At 43.2% G+C, this 16,442-nt stretch overlaps 1 protein-coding gene across 1 annotated transcript in view; it reads right to left on the bottom strand.

Moving 5' to 3' along the window:
- The window catches only part of LOC134540820 (protein nervous wreck), a 303,303-nt gene extending 287,122 nt beyond the window's left edge, over nt 1-16,181 (bottom strand). The window contains exon 1 of the mRNA XM_063383775.1: nt 16,067-16,181. Coding sequence (XP_063239845.1) covers nt 16,067-16,087 — 21 coding nt within the window. The 5' untranslated portion in view covers nt 16,088-16,181. The remainder of the gene's footprint in view (nt 1-16,066) is intronic.
- Between the last annotated feature and the right edge of the window lie 261 nt (nt 16,182-16,442).

Genomic DNA, 16,442 nt, shown 5'->3' with positions numbered 1-16,442 from the left:
CCCGCGGCGGAGTTTCCGGGCGATAGAGTCGCGGGCGTGGCGGAGTCAGTGAAGTTCCGAGTGAGGCGTCGAGTGGGATCTCGGCGAAGGGAAGTGTGTCGGCTGCGGCGGAGTGCGGCGACGGAGTCCTGCGGCGGAGACCCACGAGGGATGCTGCGGTGAGAGTTGCGCCAGAGGTGCGGCCCAGCGAGGTGTGTGAAACGAGTGACTGGGGAATTGACATTTCTTTACCTGAATTTAATTATCTGCCAATTTAGAAGATTATTTGTAAGGGACAAGTAGTAGTAATCAATAAAACTGTGTGTGTGAAATAAAATCTATTAATTGGGCTATCCTTTACGAACCCCGCAGGAAAATCGTAACATTTTGGTGTCAGAAGTGGGATAGCCCTAATTAATAGATTTAGGATTCAGTTACATTATTAGAATAAAAGTTAAGGATATAGTTTAGTTTACGAGAATATAGTTAGTGTTTAGAACTTTAGTGAATTTGAAATTTTCTAGAGTTAGTTTGAGTATACTGTAGCAGTGTTAGTTTTGAATGTAATAGAGTTATTGTTAGTTTAATTAGAATGTTCGTCTAGGTCATTTAAAAATAAGAACAGTTTTAGAAAAAAAAAATTATTTAGGTTGTTTAATTAGTAAATCCTTTAGAGAGAGATGGCTGCTGAAGAGTTAAGTGTAGAAGATATCGGGAAGTAAAGGGTTGCCCTAGAAGAGATCAATAATAAAATGGAAGATATGGTGGCCAGTGTGAGGAAATATAACAAAGAAATGTTAGCCAGTATGAAGAAGGGCCAGGAAGAAATGTTAGCCAGTATGAAGAAGGGTCAGGAAGAAATGTTAGCCAGTATAAATAAGGGTCAGGAAGAAATGTTAGCTAGTATGAAGAACTTTAAGGAAGAAATGGTATCTAGTACAAAGAACTTTAAGGAAGAAATGGTAACCAGTATAAAGAAATTTACGGAAGAAATGAAGAGTGGAAGGAAGGAGAGTAAGAACCACCATGAAGAAAAGAAGAGCGGGTCAAATAATAGCCTAGAGGAAATGAAGAAGGGTCAGGATGAACTGAAGCATGGCCAAGAAGAAGTGAGGAATGAAATGATGACCGAAGTGAAGATAAGCCTAGAAGAGAAGAACAGCCAAGAGAAGAATAGCCATGATAAAAACAGTGAAGAGAATAACAGCGAACAGAAGACCGGCCAGGAGAAGACCATCCAAGAAGAGAATAACAGCGAAATGAAGACCAGCGAAGAGAAGAACAGCAAAGAGAATAACAGCGAAGAGAAGAACAGCAAAGAGAAGAACAGAGAAGAGGAGAACAGCGAAGAGAAGAACAGCGAAGAGAAGAACAACGAAGAAAAGGACAACGAAGAAAAGGACAACGATGAGAAGAACAACGAAGAGAAGAACAACGATGAGAAGAACAACGATGAGAAGAACAGTGATGAGAAAAAGAGTCATGAGAAAAAGAGTCATGAGAAAATTAGCCAAGGAGAGAACAGCCAGGACATGAGGATGAAAGAAGAGCTGAAGAAAAGTACAGAAGTGAAGATGAGTTACAAAGTAAGGAATATTGAACATAAAGAAATGAAGATAAACCAAAGAGAGAGGGGTAAATGCCAAGAAGAGATGAAGAAAAGCCGAGAAGAGATGTACATGAGTCAAGAAGAGATAGAGAAGTGCAAAGAAGAAACGAAGAAAGACCAAGAAGAGACGCAGGAAGACCAAGAAGAGGTAAAGAAAGACCAAGAACAGGGGAAGAAAGACAGAGAAGAGAAAATGAGAACACAAGGGGACATGAAGAGGGTGCAAGGGGAAACTAAGTGCAGTCCAGGTGAGACTCAGAAGAACCAAGAGGGCACAAGTAACCAAGAAGAGACGAAGAGGAGCCGGGATGAAATGCTGTGCGAACAAGTAGCTGCGAGAGAAGAAATGGAGAAAAAAAGGGAAGATACAAGGAAACCGTTGGAAGGCAGTAAGCGATGCACTCAAGAGTATCGGGTCTGTCCAAGGCATCGGTCAGCCCGTCTCGGGCAGCTGGCTGAACGACATGGGGCATCTGCGACGCAGAAGTGTCGCCAGGTGACAAGAGAAGCTACATCTAATGAGAGAGAGGGTTATCGGGTGAGACTGTACAACCCGCGATGGAGGAAAGGCAGGAGGCCTAAACTTCGAGTAGCATGGGGACCTCCACGAGGAGATGTATTACCTGTTCGGGACGAACAGGTTTAAGGAGGGGGCAATGTTACGATCGCGCTTGGCTGCAGTGCTTGGCGTCGCCGCGCTCGTTCGGCCTGTCTGCGCCCCCTTCCACCCGCATCCTCTCCCTGGTATCTCGTGTCATACTATCACGCGACATCCTGACCGTCGCAGCACGCACCTGCCTCAGATCGAGTTACTTAAAGAGGCCGCACTGCGGAATAAAAGGACTCAGACATGTTTATCGGCGCGTTTTGTGGGAACCCGATGCGTGTTGCGTTTATCGGCGTTCTTTGAGCAGCCGCCGCGTCCTTCGAGGACTCACGACGCGTTTCTGGACATTTCGACGGCGAAGGTCGCGCGATATCTCGGAGACATGCCCGATTTTTCTGGACGGGAACCCAAGGGCTATATAAGGAGGTTGGGCCGACCTTCGAGAGGAGTTCAGTGGGGAGTTCTCCCGCGGCGGAGTTTCCGGGGCGATAGTGCCGCGGGTGCGGCAGAGTGGCGAAGTCCTTGGACGAAGTTTCCAGGGCAGTGAGTGAGTGAGTTCAGTGGAGTCAGGAGTTTTCCCGCGGCGGAGTTTCCGGGCGATAGAGTCGCGGGCGTGGCGGAGTCAGTGAAGTTCCGTGTGAGGCGTCGAGTGGGATCTCGGCGAAGGGAAGTGTGTCGGCTGCGGCGGAGTGCGGCGACGGAGTCCTGCGGCGGAGACCCACGAGGGATGCTGCGGTGAGAGTTGCGCCAGAGGTGCGGCCCAGCGAGGTGTGTGAAACGAGTGACTGGGGAATTGAAATTTCTTTACCTGAATTTAATTATCTGCCAATTTAGAAGATTATTTGTAAGGGACAAGTAGTAGTAATCAATAAAACTGTGTGTGTGAAATAAAATCTATTAATTGGGCTATCGTTTACGAACCCCGCAGGAAAATCGTAACAATACGTACATGTGTTTTATGTGTATTTGCTTTGAGCAGTGAGGCGCTCGAATAATAGTGTGGTAATAGCAAATATCGTATTGGTAATAGTCTTGTTTATTGCCTCTTAATGATGTCCATATGGCATTAGCATTGGTCTTTGGTATAGCTGAATTAGAGACCACTACATACAGACTTGTTCACAAATATAAAGTTGCCAGTGAAGTCTTTTTTTTAGTGGATCCAACGAGAAATTATCATTAAAGTAACGATTTTTAATAAATGAAAGAAAGCTTGTTTTGTTTAAGCTGGACACAAGATAGTGTTTGGCTAGGGCCCAAATTAAATATTTGCAATAAGTTAAAGATTCATGAAGGCTTTCAAAGTTATAAATGTTTTAATAAAATGTTATTCTAGTTCTTAATTGTTTTTCTTTTCTTGTTGGTAGCAATGGTGTTTCGAGAATGAGTCCTGGACGTAACAGGAATATTATAAATACGAATAGGAGAACATATGAAGTTTCAGACATTTATTACAAAGGTTTATGTGTTTGAACCAACTGTTAATAAACTTGACACAAACTGCACACTTTTCGGTCGGTCAAAAAAATAAATTCCTTTTCCGTTTCTTTGGGGGGAGGAGGACAACAAGGGTTTGCATAAAAATTGGCACTTCAGTTTCTAAAATCTTTCACTATAAAATACTTTATAAACAATAGACAATGGTTTCATTGTGAATTTACTTGAAACAATGAGCAGAAACCCGAAATTATGGACTCAATAATTTAGGATACTATACCCCTTTAAACAATGCAATGCATTGGCTGTGCGGGGATGGTGGGGTTGGAGGGGGGGGGGTAGAAAATGTAGCGACATCGTCAACAACACTTTCGCTGCACCTCAGAACGATTTTTTAAAACACGCGAGCGTTCGTGTATTTTTAGCCGGTGCCAGACAGCGAATAATAATTCCCTTTTTCGGGGCAGCGCTCGTTCGTGGGGCAGCTTCTGTCCTCGCCTCGGCCGGAAACGCACGCAACGGCATTAGTACTGCGTGTATTATTCACGACGTGCTCGGCAACTCGCGTAGAGTATATCTATAGGGAGAGACAACCCCCTCCCCCCACACAGGCAGGTGACTGGCCAGTTGCTCTTGCATACAGGATCCCACTCCAAAGCCTCCCCCAAATCCAAGCAAACTACGAAATGGAGTTTCATCCATCATAAATAAATTAATGAACGACGGTACTGGTGAAATCTCCCATGTTTAATGCTTGTTTTATTTATTTACTAGCTATCCCCTGACCTCGTTCGCGTAGGAAGAATAATTCAAACAGGTTATTTAGACACCTAAAATAGTTGGAGAGTTGTATTTTACCAGTTGCAGCTTCATTTTGTAACACGACAGCTAACACCTAGGCAAGACGTGGCGGACGCACCAAACGATAGCGCGTTACAAATTCAAGGCAACGCCATCTATTGATGAAGTTTGTCATTAGCGCCTTTAGTTCGCTAGCATCCGCGAGCTTCACTAAGCGGATGGGTTTCGCAAGGAGAAGGATATAAAGCCCTACTATATGACCGTGAGGTGGACATAGAGAAATGACACAAACTTACTGTTTGTGTGTCTATGACCTACTCCCTACGATTTTCTATTACAAGACAGAATTAACCCCTTTTTCAGTCCCTTAGGGATGAAATTATATGTAGGACGAGGTTTATATTTCCCTTTCCGGCCCAAGTCGACCCGTAGCTCCGTTACTGCTTGAAAGAAAGACAAACCGACATCACACCTTCGCATTTATAATATTGAATAGGGATCACACGAAATTGGACGCACTTCTTAAGAAGCAGACAACTTTGTGAACGCACGCAGCGGATATGTAATGCGCCGTATTGCCGCTGGCGCGTCGCTGCAAGCCTCACGTTGCGGGAGGGGATCCACTTGCCCAGTGCTGTACCCCGGGAGGTGCAACACTAGACAACAGTCTTTAATAACGAGTGAGAGAAGTGCTCTGCGTACATATTATTTTATTTTCAAACTAACTTTCAAACAAACACAAACATTGAACATGTTATCTGGTACACACACTTGGTCTTGAAGTACAGTTGTACTCATGAACGATTAACTTCCTGTTAACACAAAATAACACGTCATTACACAGCTGCAAGTGTAATATTAAAACTAATTATTTAAAAGACGTTTGCTTTAAATATTACTTGTGCAATAATTTTTTTTTCTAAAAACTCAAATAAGGTAGTACATTATTATATTACAATACAACTGAACTTCAATTAAGCCTAAACTTTACTAGACAGATCGACTGTCATACATTTATACATAGCAATCAGGTTAGTGACAGCGCTATTAATATTTAAAATTCCTACAAAATTTACTTAATTGTAAACACTTTACAACCTAAAACTCTCCAATTAGTTTCTCGTAACGTGAGAAAATTGTATATAGTTCAAATGTATATAAAATGGCGATTTTTTAAATAAATTATAACTTGAAATCTGAGAAAATGATTAACTGTGTACATGTATATTTTCCTTGGTGTAACTGTCCTATCGCGTACCCGCTCGCAGTAGTGCGTTTAAATGGAAAGGCCACTCGCCTTGTATTAGGGCGTGACTGCAGCGGGGCTGCGCAGACAGGTCCTCGCGGCGAGTGGCTGGCTGCGCTCGTCGCTGCAGCACCGGCGCCCGCCTCCAGATCCCTCGCCGCTGCAGTCTCCCACCAGTCCACGTGGGTCACCTCGCACGTGGCCTCGTGTTCAGTGCAGCAGTGAGCACAACTCTTCAGACAGCGACTATCTGTGTGTTCGTCACTCGTGCTATGTCAGTCCTGTGGTTAAGAGAGCACTCAAATATTATAGCTGCCCGCACCTCACGCCTGCCAAACCTTATCTACAAAACTGTCTTACGTTTGAATGTCGAAATCTACTCAAATTAAACGTTACTCGTTTCCAACATAATCCATGTAGCAACTAACTTCAATGGTCTTAATTAGCTTATGAACTTCGTCTCAGATTCCTTGGCTTACTTGCTACCAAGTTCCCGAACTACTGTCGTACTGCATATGTCCATCGTAGACGTAACTCGTACATTTCCGAGTTCGCGTTACCCGTCACCTAGTCACTCGTTCCAGGTTCTGCACTCGTCCTCGGAGGAGATGGGACAAGTCCTTGTGTGTCTTACCACACGACAATGGCTCAGTCCAGCCGAGTCTTCGACGCCCCTCCGTCGGGCAGCGTGACGTTGCGTGACAGCGACCGAACGGCAGTCACTGCGATGTGAAGGCAGCTTCGGCACACACTGTTCTCTGTTTCTGCTTCTGCCTCTTGGCCTGCTGCGGTCCCCTATTTGTACCAGCAAGCCTCGTAACGAACATTTCTTTCCAGAATGTCCTATACAGTAGTCGCCAAATGGTCACGTGGCGATGAAGTCATGGCCGGCGCAGGAAGCCAACTTCTGAAAGTGGCGACGGGCCCGAGCGGTGACGAGTGTAGTTGGCGGGTGTAGGGAGCAATGACAGGCGGGTAGCCTGCCACCAGACGTCTATGGCAGGCGAGCGGCCTACCACCAGGCGGCACTGGCAGGTGGGTGGCCCACCATCAGGCAGAAATGACAGGCGAATAGCCTGCCAACAGGGGGCAATGACAGGCGGGTAGCCTGCCACCAGGCGGCAATGTCAGGCGGGTAGCCTGCCAGCAGGCGGTAATGTCAGGCGGGTAGCCTGCCACCAGGCAGCATGATAGACGCTAGCCTTCCTCCAGGGGTCAATACTCGGCACACACCTATGTCGCTTACATAAAAACTTTAAATATTGCGTTACACACGTAACAAAGTCACGACTAAGGACAGTCGTATGTTAGGAACACACGACTTTCGAGTATCGTAATTTAAAAAAAACGTTGCCCCACTGCGCGCTGTAACGTGAGAGTAAATAGTCAGGCCGGGTCTAGGTATCTAGACTACTTTGCTCCACTCATATTTTACTTCACCTTACCGTGTACTAGACCAGCTATGACTTTATGGCCTATACACATGCAATAAGCCAAATACATACTTTTTTTAAGAAATAAATAATATATGCTTGTATTTGTTGAAACTTCCTAATAAACCTGTTAAATTTGTATTCAATTTAATGATAATACCCTGGTTACTAATAAAGTGACAATGATTTTAAGAGTAATTTAAATGCCAAAGAGTTCTTTCATATTTAACCTACAAAACTTATCAAAACGGCGAAGTTGCCTTGCCTGGTAGTATGGGAGAATACACAGATTCGTTTGTTAAAGTCATATATCACCACCTGGAGCTCTGCACGTTATATGCTGACCACTCCAAAAAAAAAAAAATTAAAATCACATACACGCGAATAAAAATATTTACACTTTTACATCAGTAAAATTTTATTACTACACCAAAATGTTCCTATGATTCCAAATGACGTCAAAAATTTTAATATTTTGAATGACTGTCGACTGCGATTAATTAAATGTCTGTGTGCCGCAAATTTATCAACATAAAAGAGACTGTAGGTTATAACTTTTCAAATAATATATAATTAAAATATATTATTAAAATTGAATAATTATGATAACTAAATGGTTATTAAAGAATTACGATGAGTAGTTAATCTTTTTATTATTTCAGAGGTATATCTCTTAATTTAATTTTCTTGAGCATTTTTTTACCAATCCAAATGTGATTTTTATTGCCACGTGAGCGTAATTTAGCCATTGATCCAATAAATATTTTACTTTTGAACACAGCAATATTATTGGCTTCGGGTGCAACAGTAACAGCTAACAGAAGACTATATCAATGACACGCGATGTCGTCGCAATACGGCAGGCGACGGCCAGACACAAAGCTGCCAGCACAAGGCATCGGCGTCTGTGTTCAGTTTCGGCTCACGGGTCGACCCGTCCCTGGAGCGCGTGGCGCTCGCCGCTGCTGCGCGTTTCACGTCCCAGGCTGCGGCGGTCGGACAGGTCGAGGTCCCGCTGGCCGCCACGTGGACGAGGGTCATTCCAAAAATAAAATTATATATATATTTGTTACATATTTTTGAGGTGTGGCCATCTTAGCTCTCGGTGTATGGCATTTGGTAGAAGTAATTTTGTGAATGGAGCGGAAGTCGAATGAACTGGAACGTGTAACCACGGCGCCGAAGTCGTCAAGATGGCGGAACCCACGTGCAGCAACATAAACCCGTATATTATAGTCGCTTTCGTAAACATTATGGGATATGCAAAACGTGTTGGTTGCCAAATTAAATTTCACGATAGCGAAACTACCACGGAATACATCTGTTAAACTAAAATAGTCGTCGTACAAAGTTATCTCAGGTTTTAAAATACGTAAGAAAACTGACATTTCACTGATTATAATGCATATTCTCATTCTACAGTCCGAATAGGCTGAGTAGTACAGCGTTAAGCGCGTGCTTGTAATTGATGACGTGGTTCACATCTCATCAGGAATAAATTTTTTTAACTTTTTTAATAAAATTATAAATATATATAATGGTGAAATAGCTCAATAAGTTTAAGGTTTGTGTGTAGTACTAATTTGCAGACTTATTTCAGTATTTTAAGCAAAAACAAATATACATATACTTAGTGTTATAATGTGTGTTTTAATATGTTTTCTTTTAATATTTTAGTAATTCCATAGAATTATAACTTCTAGCGTGTGCGTAAACTTTATATTATTAACTGTTTAATGAATTTCAACAAGATTAGCAGTATAGTAATAAAGTTCCTTGTCAAATTTCATGTCCAAACCTCGGGTTTAGGATTTTTCGAGTCTCTTTCGCTTTTCTCGGAGCCGTTTCTTAAAGTTTATGTTCTGCTATGGTGGTAAGCAACGTTTTCGATTCAGACAGTGAATTAATTCTAGCGGCGGGCAGAAAGTACGTGTGTGATTCGCGTTCATAACTGTTGATACTTAAAGAACTATTTTATGTATTAGTATATTTATTACGCTCGGCATTATTTTTAAGAATTTTACGTTCTAGTTTGTGTCCGAGTTTAGTGTTAAAAGTTTATTTGCAAAATGAGTACAAACCATAACCGAGGTTAAATGTTTACACATCACTGGCGAGTACTGACTCACTCAATTATTTTTTTAACCTGAGATAAAGAAACAAAACTTATTTTACAACACATATGAATACCCATTGACTATATTTCTACGTAGTCGCCATACAGATTAAAACATTTGCCATAGCGATATCCAGCTTTTTAATGCCAAGATGTTGAATCCGTCATTAACGTCCTTTTTCAGTTCCATCTATAGTGAAACGTCCATCCTGTTGTTTTTTTTTTCCCCGCTATCCTTGATTTGAGTTCTTCAGTCACAACTGAAGGTCGTTTCATCGGGAACATTCTTTCGTCCGCCATTAAACATGCACCGTTTTCGAACTGAAGCTTCATTCGTCACATCATCGTAAACTTCGGTTACTTGTTTGTACGACCGTTGCGACTCGCTGTTAAGGCCCTGTCACACTGTTAAATTTTTGCCTCCAATATATTTTACAATAGAGTTGGAGGGGTAGTATTGTACAGAAAATGGCTTCGAATTTTCTACATTAAAATTATTTTAACAGTTAACTTCAAATATGTTTTAAATCATTTCACCCTTTAAAGTTTATTTTTTTATCTAAAAATCTCAAACTTTTCAATATTAATCTCAATTTTGAAACACAAAGTATTTGAAGTAATTTTAGAATTTGTGCATTTTTTTAATTTTTTAACAGGTGTAAATTTTAATCTCAATATTATTCGTTACATAATGAAGTAAATTATGGGCGATTTTTTAAGTCATAGAAACAAAATTTCGTTTTTACATATAAAATGTTTCAGCATGCAACATTCATACTGACATTTTTTTAGTTATTTTACTTTTATAACCTCTTTAATAGCTAATGTGCTCTTCGCCATTTCAAGGTTTGGTTGTGACGGAAACGGATGTAATTTCCGTTTTCGCTAGGCACTATTTTGATTGACTGATTGCATCCAACATCCAAAATATTTTAGAACCAATCCTATACGCAAAATATTTTATGGAAACTCAAGTCATCCATCTTGTCAAACAAACATGTCTGTTTTTGTGACGTTTTCGGTGACGTCATAACCCACCAACTTTAAAAGAAAAAACGTGTTGGAAGGTGCTGGAAGCGAAAATCTGACTGTGGCAGGCTTTCAGCGTCAGACTGGCAAAGGAATGGACAGGTCCGTGACGCGGCGGTGGGGGTGTTGGGAGAACTGCACGGCTCCTCAAGTTCTTTACTTATAGAACGACCCTTGGATATACGAGGCGAAGAGTCGGACTGACACTCGAAAGGAATCGGGTTCGTTGCCCACTCGACCTGATTTCCGTTTTCCACTGGCTCCTCGAAACATCTCCCGGCAAATTCTTGTGAGATAGTTTCTTCTGAGATGGTTCCTTCTGAGATTGTTCCTTCTGAGATGGTTCCTTCTGAGATGGTTCCTTCTGAGATGGTTCCTTCTGAGATGGTTCCTTCTGAGATGGTTCCTTCTGAGATGGTTACTTCTGAGATGGTTACTTCTGAGATGGTTACTTCTGAGATGGTTCCTTCTGAAATGGTTCGTTCTGAGATGGTTCCTTCTGAGATGGTTTCTTCTGAGATGGTTACTTCTGAGATGGTTCCTTCTGAGATGGTTCCTTCTGAAATGGTTCGTTCTGAGATGGTTCCTTCTGAGATGGTTCCTTCTGAGATGGTTCCTTCTGAGATGGTTCCTTCTGAGATGGTTCCTTCTGAGATGGTTCCTTCTGAGATGGTTCCTTCTGAGATGGTTACTTCTGAGATGGTTCCTTCTGAGATGGTTAATTCTGAGATGGTTCCTTCTGAGATGGTTACTTCTGAGATGGTTCCTTCTGAGATGGTTACTTCTGAGATGGTTACTTCTGAGATGGTTCCTTCTGAAATGGTTCGTTCTGAGATGGTTCCTTCTGAGATGGTTTCTTCTGAGATGGTTACTTCTGAGATGGTTCCTTCTGAGATGGTTCCTTCTGAAATGGTTCGTTCTGAGATGGTTCCTTCTGAGATGGTTCCTTCTGAGATGGTTCCTTCTGAGATGGTTCCTTCTGAGATGGTTCCTTCTGAGATGGTTACTTCTGAGATGGTTCCTTCTGAGATGGTTCCTTCTGAAATGGTTCGTTCTGAGATGGTTCCTTCTGAGATGGTTTCTTCTGAGATGGTTACTTCTGAGATGGTTCCTTCTGAGATGGTTCCTTCTGAAATGGTTCGTTCTGAGATGGTTCCTTCTGAGATGGTTCCTTCTGAGATGGTTCCTTCTGAGATGGTTACTTCTGAGATGGTTCCTTCTGAGATGGTTCCTTCTGAGATGGTTCCTTCTGAGATGGTTCCTTCTGAAATGGTTCGTTCTGAGATGGTTCCTTCTGAGATGGTTCCTGCTGAAATGGTTCGTTCTGAGATGGTTCGTTCTGAGATGGTTCCTTCTGAGATGGTTCCTTCTGAGATGGTTCCTTCTGAGATGGTTCCTTCTGAGATGGTTCCTTCTGAGATGGTTGGCGTCATAGTTTGCGTTACTGCCACTGCGACTTGCACTTACGCAGGGTTTTTTGGCTGAATATTCTTTCGACCGTTTTTCTTAAGCTTCGTTCTCATAATCCATGTTGATATATTTTTCTTTTTTGTCATTATTTTTATTCAAGGATTATTCCTTAAATTTGCACTGGATACCTCCATTGCATTTGTTTTCTACCAACATTTTAAAACAGATATTTCGCTAAGTGAAAATATTTGTAACAGGAAAAAAAACATGCAAAGGAGGTCTCGAGTTAAAATTTTTACAAAATAGCTCTTAAATAAAAGTAATTACGAAAAAAAATGAAAAATCAACATGGTGTGTAAGACCGAGCCTTAAGAGTGCACCATGCAGTCATCTCAAAGATGTACTTAGTATATTTATCAAAATCGAACATGTAAACAATTGATCCAGGCTAAATCTGGAGCTGTTTCAACCGCGAAGTGTGACACCGGCCAAGGAATATCCCACGCCTCTCTCTACCCCAGTGCCCCGGACCAGATGAGATGTGCTCGTATCTAAAGACCTCGTTGTTGATGCGATTATTCTTATTCGATCTTCAGAACCATCACCGGACCTCTTACAACGATTAAACTGAGGGAATTATTTAACTTGTTTTATATAGTGTATTTCAGCCTATGTATCAGCAATCGTTGAATATTCGTTTTTTTACATGCTGGATATTGTGTTTTGAACATAAAGCGCTCTAATCAAATTAAACCCACGGTATCAAACTTACTTTATAACAGTTTACAAATTAACTAAAAAGGAAAATCTCAAGGTCTCAGTTCAGAGCGAATTTCTGGGTATCATCAGTTGCAAAACTTAGCTAGGTCTTTTAATTTGAAAGTTGCTGTGCTTGGTTTTCCATTTGTCAGCGGGCAAGATAAACGTACAGAACGCCTGACGTATATGCAGTTCGTGTTGTTTTACTGTCACGCGGGCGAGCATAAACTCAAGGCGGCGTTGACTTGAGCCCTTTTCTGAAATGTTCTACTTCAATTTTTTTTTTTTCGCTCTGAACAACGCCGTGGAACCATCGAAACCAGCCTTCGGATACGTAGGCGTGATACTGCGGTACTATAGATTACAATCTTAATCTCATTTGCTAGCAGGGTCTCACGGAAAGGGCGCATTAGCGCTGTTCGCATAATCAGTCACTCGGTATGACATGAAACCCTTGTTTTATTTTGATGGTGGGAAGTCATCCAGCCGTTTTGACAGTAGTCAAGCAGCCTGGCTAGTGGGTTAAAGATGGTGACTTCTAGTCCTAACCACGCCACGAATGTGAGTGTGTGTTTGTGATATTAGTTATTAGTGATAGGTAGAATCCCAATTTTCTCGAATCAGAATCTCTAATTTAAATCCAAAAGAGTACCTCAAATATGTCCCTCAAATCCTAATCTATATTTTAAGTGTCAAAAATAAAATAATGTGTAATAAATTAATAAATATTAACTACGGTGTTGACAAAGGTTATTACACAAATTAAGTTTCCAGAATAAATATATATATTGTAATTTTATTTATATTATTACTTGTTAAAAGTACAATATCTTGGAGAATAGTAACAGGATAGACATGCAGAAAAAAATCGACCAGGTAAACTTTAGAGGTTATCAGTGTTACATCTCTACTCTATTTTATTAATTTTGATATTTTTCTTCGAATCTTTTTCCACGAATATCGAATCCTTCGAATACTAAGGATTTAATGATATTTGATGATTTGGGGATTTTATTGCCCCACCCATAATATATATGTGTTAGTGTTTTAATATGTGTGTTTATAATTGGCACATTGGTAAAACGTTGGACTCGCATTCGGGAGGACACTGGCTCGAACCCCGGTGCGATGAATGATCTGGGTTCTCCAAGGGTTTTGTTTTTCTTTCGAAATCACTCGCGGCGAACTCAGGGACAGTTCCTTACTACAGTCCGAGGCCGAGTCAGTAGAGTTCCCTGACGCGTGTTGGCTGTTAACGAGGAGCAGACACGTTTCGACGCCGGGCGTGCTGGGTCGTGGGCGCCAGTGCCGAGGACGTAGCCTCGCGCCGTCACGACCCGGGGAGGAGCCCGGGGGCGCCAGTGCGTGATCCGGCGCTGCGGTCCCTTCTCGCCGCCGCGAGGCCTGTCGCGACCTGCTGAGCGAGTCTTCCACCACTCGCCACTCGTGGATCTCGTGTTTCAAATACACTTGTCACACGAAACTCGGTCACGAAATTTAAACTCGGAATTCTTTGAAAAAAAAAATGCAGAGCGTGACAAATACACGTGCTAATTATGTTTTCAACCACATTTCTCGACGTGAAACACGCGTCGTTTCCTCACCAGCCACTATAATTCTCTGCCAGAGCAGCTACGTCGACTATTGAATAATTTGATTAGCATGCCCAAATTTTAAACTATATAATCAAACGGCTCCGATAAAGGCAAAAATGACTTTTTATAAAAATATTGCCCATCTTGATCAAATACACTGAACAGTAAATACTAAAGAGTTTCTCTTTGGCTTTGTGAAATTTTGGTTCGCGCCGTCCACCACAGATGGCAGCACCGTGGTTACACAATTCCGTTCCATGCGACTTCCGTTCCATTCACGAAATTACTCCTACCAAATGTCGTATACCGAGACGTTACACATCAAAAAAGGTGTGATAGTCTGGCAGGCACAGGATGTCCCTTGTATATTGATATATCTGAGCGACAGGCGATCACAATCATTGTTCAAGGGAGGTGGATGATCGTCTTGTCAAATAAAGGCTGCACCTTTGTACCAGTACTGGCATTCAATTCATCCCCAATGTTCATGGCAGTTGTAGAGCCATCGAGCGGCTGTCCAGCTAGGAGTCGGCCGGCTGTTGGATAGAGGATCCACAACGTGGCGCAAGACCGCGTCTAATGATCACGTTGCCTACGAGATCTCTAACTACGTCGCGTTTATCCACGTCCTTAGGTCGGCGTCGCGCTGTGCAGCTGAAGCAAAGCGCTTGACAATCTCTGCTCACCGATTTCTTCCCGATCAATTTACTTCATGTTCGATCCGGGCAACTTTGAGATTAACTGCATTGTGCACTCTGGGAGGATCGGTCGAAAGAATATTCAGCCAAAAAAAGAAAAAGATGCCGCTGAAGTTTCAGGCGCAGAGGCAAGGAAATCATAGTGTAATACCGGTCTTACGGGCTGTATACACGGTTAAAAATTTCACCTTAAATTTACGAAGAACATTGGTTACAAATTCTCCAGAGAACTTCGTAGATTAGCGGTTACCTTGGTACGTTTACGGGTATTTAATTAATTTTCTTCGAACATGTATTAACAAAACTTAAAATAAAATAAAAACTTGTTAAGTCTACAAGAGACACCTTTATTTATTTCCATGTTATTACGTTGTTTCCAACGGAAAAAATAACTCGGAAGTTGTAATCCGGGTAGTTTTACGAAGTCGTACAACAATAAACACGTAGAACGTGGGGACCCACGGATCCCAGGCGACCATAGAACAAGGAATGGGGAGTCGTAGAGTAAGGAACACGTAGAACGTAAAACTGCACTTCGTCCAGGCGACCCGAAAGCGAAAAGTTTAAAGTCATAGTGCAAGGAACACGTAGAGCGTGTCGACCCACGACACCCAGGTGACCCAAGAGCGAGAAGTGGGAAGTCATAGAGCAATAATAAACACGTAGAACGTGGGAGTGTACTGCGTCCAGGAGACCTGAGTGCGCGGCACGGGGATATTGTAGGAGTGGGAAGTCATAGAGCAATAATAAACACTTAGAACGTGGGGGTGCACGTCGTCCAGGCGACCCGAGAGTGAGGAGTGGGAAGTAATATCGCAAGGAACACGTATAACGTGGGGATACACGGCAACCAGGTAATCCGGGAGTAGGGAAGTGGGAAGTCATAGAGCAATAAACACGTAGAATGTGGGAACCCACTACACCCAGGCGACCATAGAAAATGTGTGGGAAGTTGTAGAGTAAGGAACGTGTATATTGTGGGAGTGCACGTCATCCAGGCGACCCGAGAGCGAGGAGTGGGAAGTAATAGAGCTAGGAACACGTAGAACGTGGGGATACACGGCAACCAGGTAATCCGGGAGTAGGGAAGTGGGAAGTCATAGAGCAATAAACACGTAGAATGTGGGAACCCACTACACCCAGGCGACCATAGAAAATGTGTGGGAAGTTGTAGAGTAAGGAACGTGTATATTGTGGGAGTGCACGTCATCCAGGCGACCCGAGAGCGAGGAGTGGGAAGTAATAGAGCTAGGAACACGTAGAACGCGGGTACCCACGGCACCCAGGCGACCCGAGAGCGCGACACGGAGATGGCGGGCAAGGAGGGAGGTCAGAGCAGCGACTCACCTTCCTCGGCGGCGGCTGCATGCTGCAGTTGCCCCGGAGCACTCTGCAGGGCCACCGCGCGGGGCCGCCCCTCCTGTGCGCGCGCGGAGGGTGACCCAGGCGACGGGCCGAGGGCGACTCCACGGACTGCTCCTTCCCGCCCGCCGGCGCGGCGTTTATTGATTGGGGGCGCCCGCCAGAGCGGCTGTTCCGCCGACCCGCTTGCGCCCCCCGCCACCCCCGTGGCTGTTCCGTCCGGGCGACGAGCCCCCTCCACCCCCGCATCGCCAGTGTTGCCAGGCGCGCGAGAAATGTCTTACGTTGTTCCCGATACAGTGAACGGTCTTTTATCCTACGTTATGTGTTTCGGCACATTCTGTCATCCGGCACCTATCGA

Source organism: Bacillus rossius, chromosome 1 (assembly GCF_032445375.1).
Source record: "Bacillus rossius redtenbacheri isolate Brsri chromosome 1, Brsri_v3, whole genome shotgun sequence".
Classification (NCBI taxonomy): Eukaryota; Metazoa; Arthropoda; class Insecta; order Phasmatodea; family Bacillidae; genus Bacillus; species Bacillus rossius.
The sequence above is the reverse complement of the archived record's forward strand: the minus strand, read 5'-3'. Positions and strand labels throughout refer to the sequence as shown.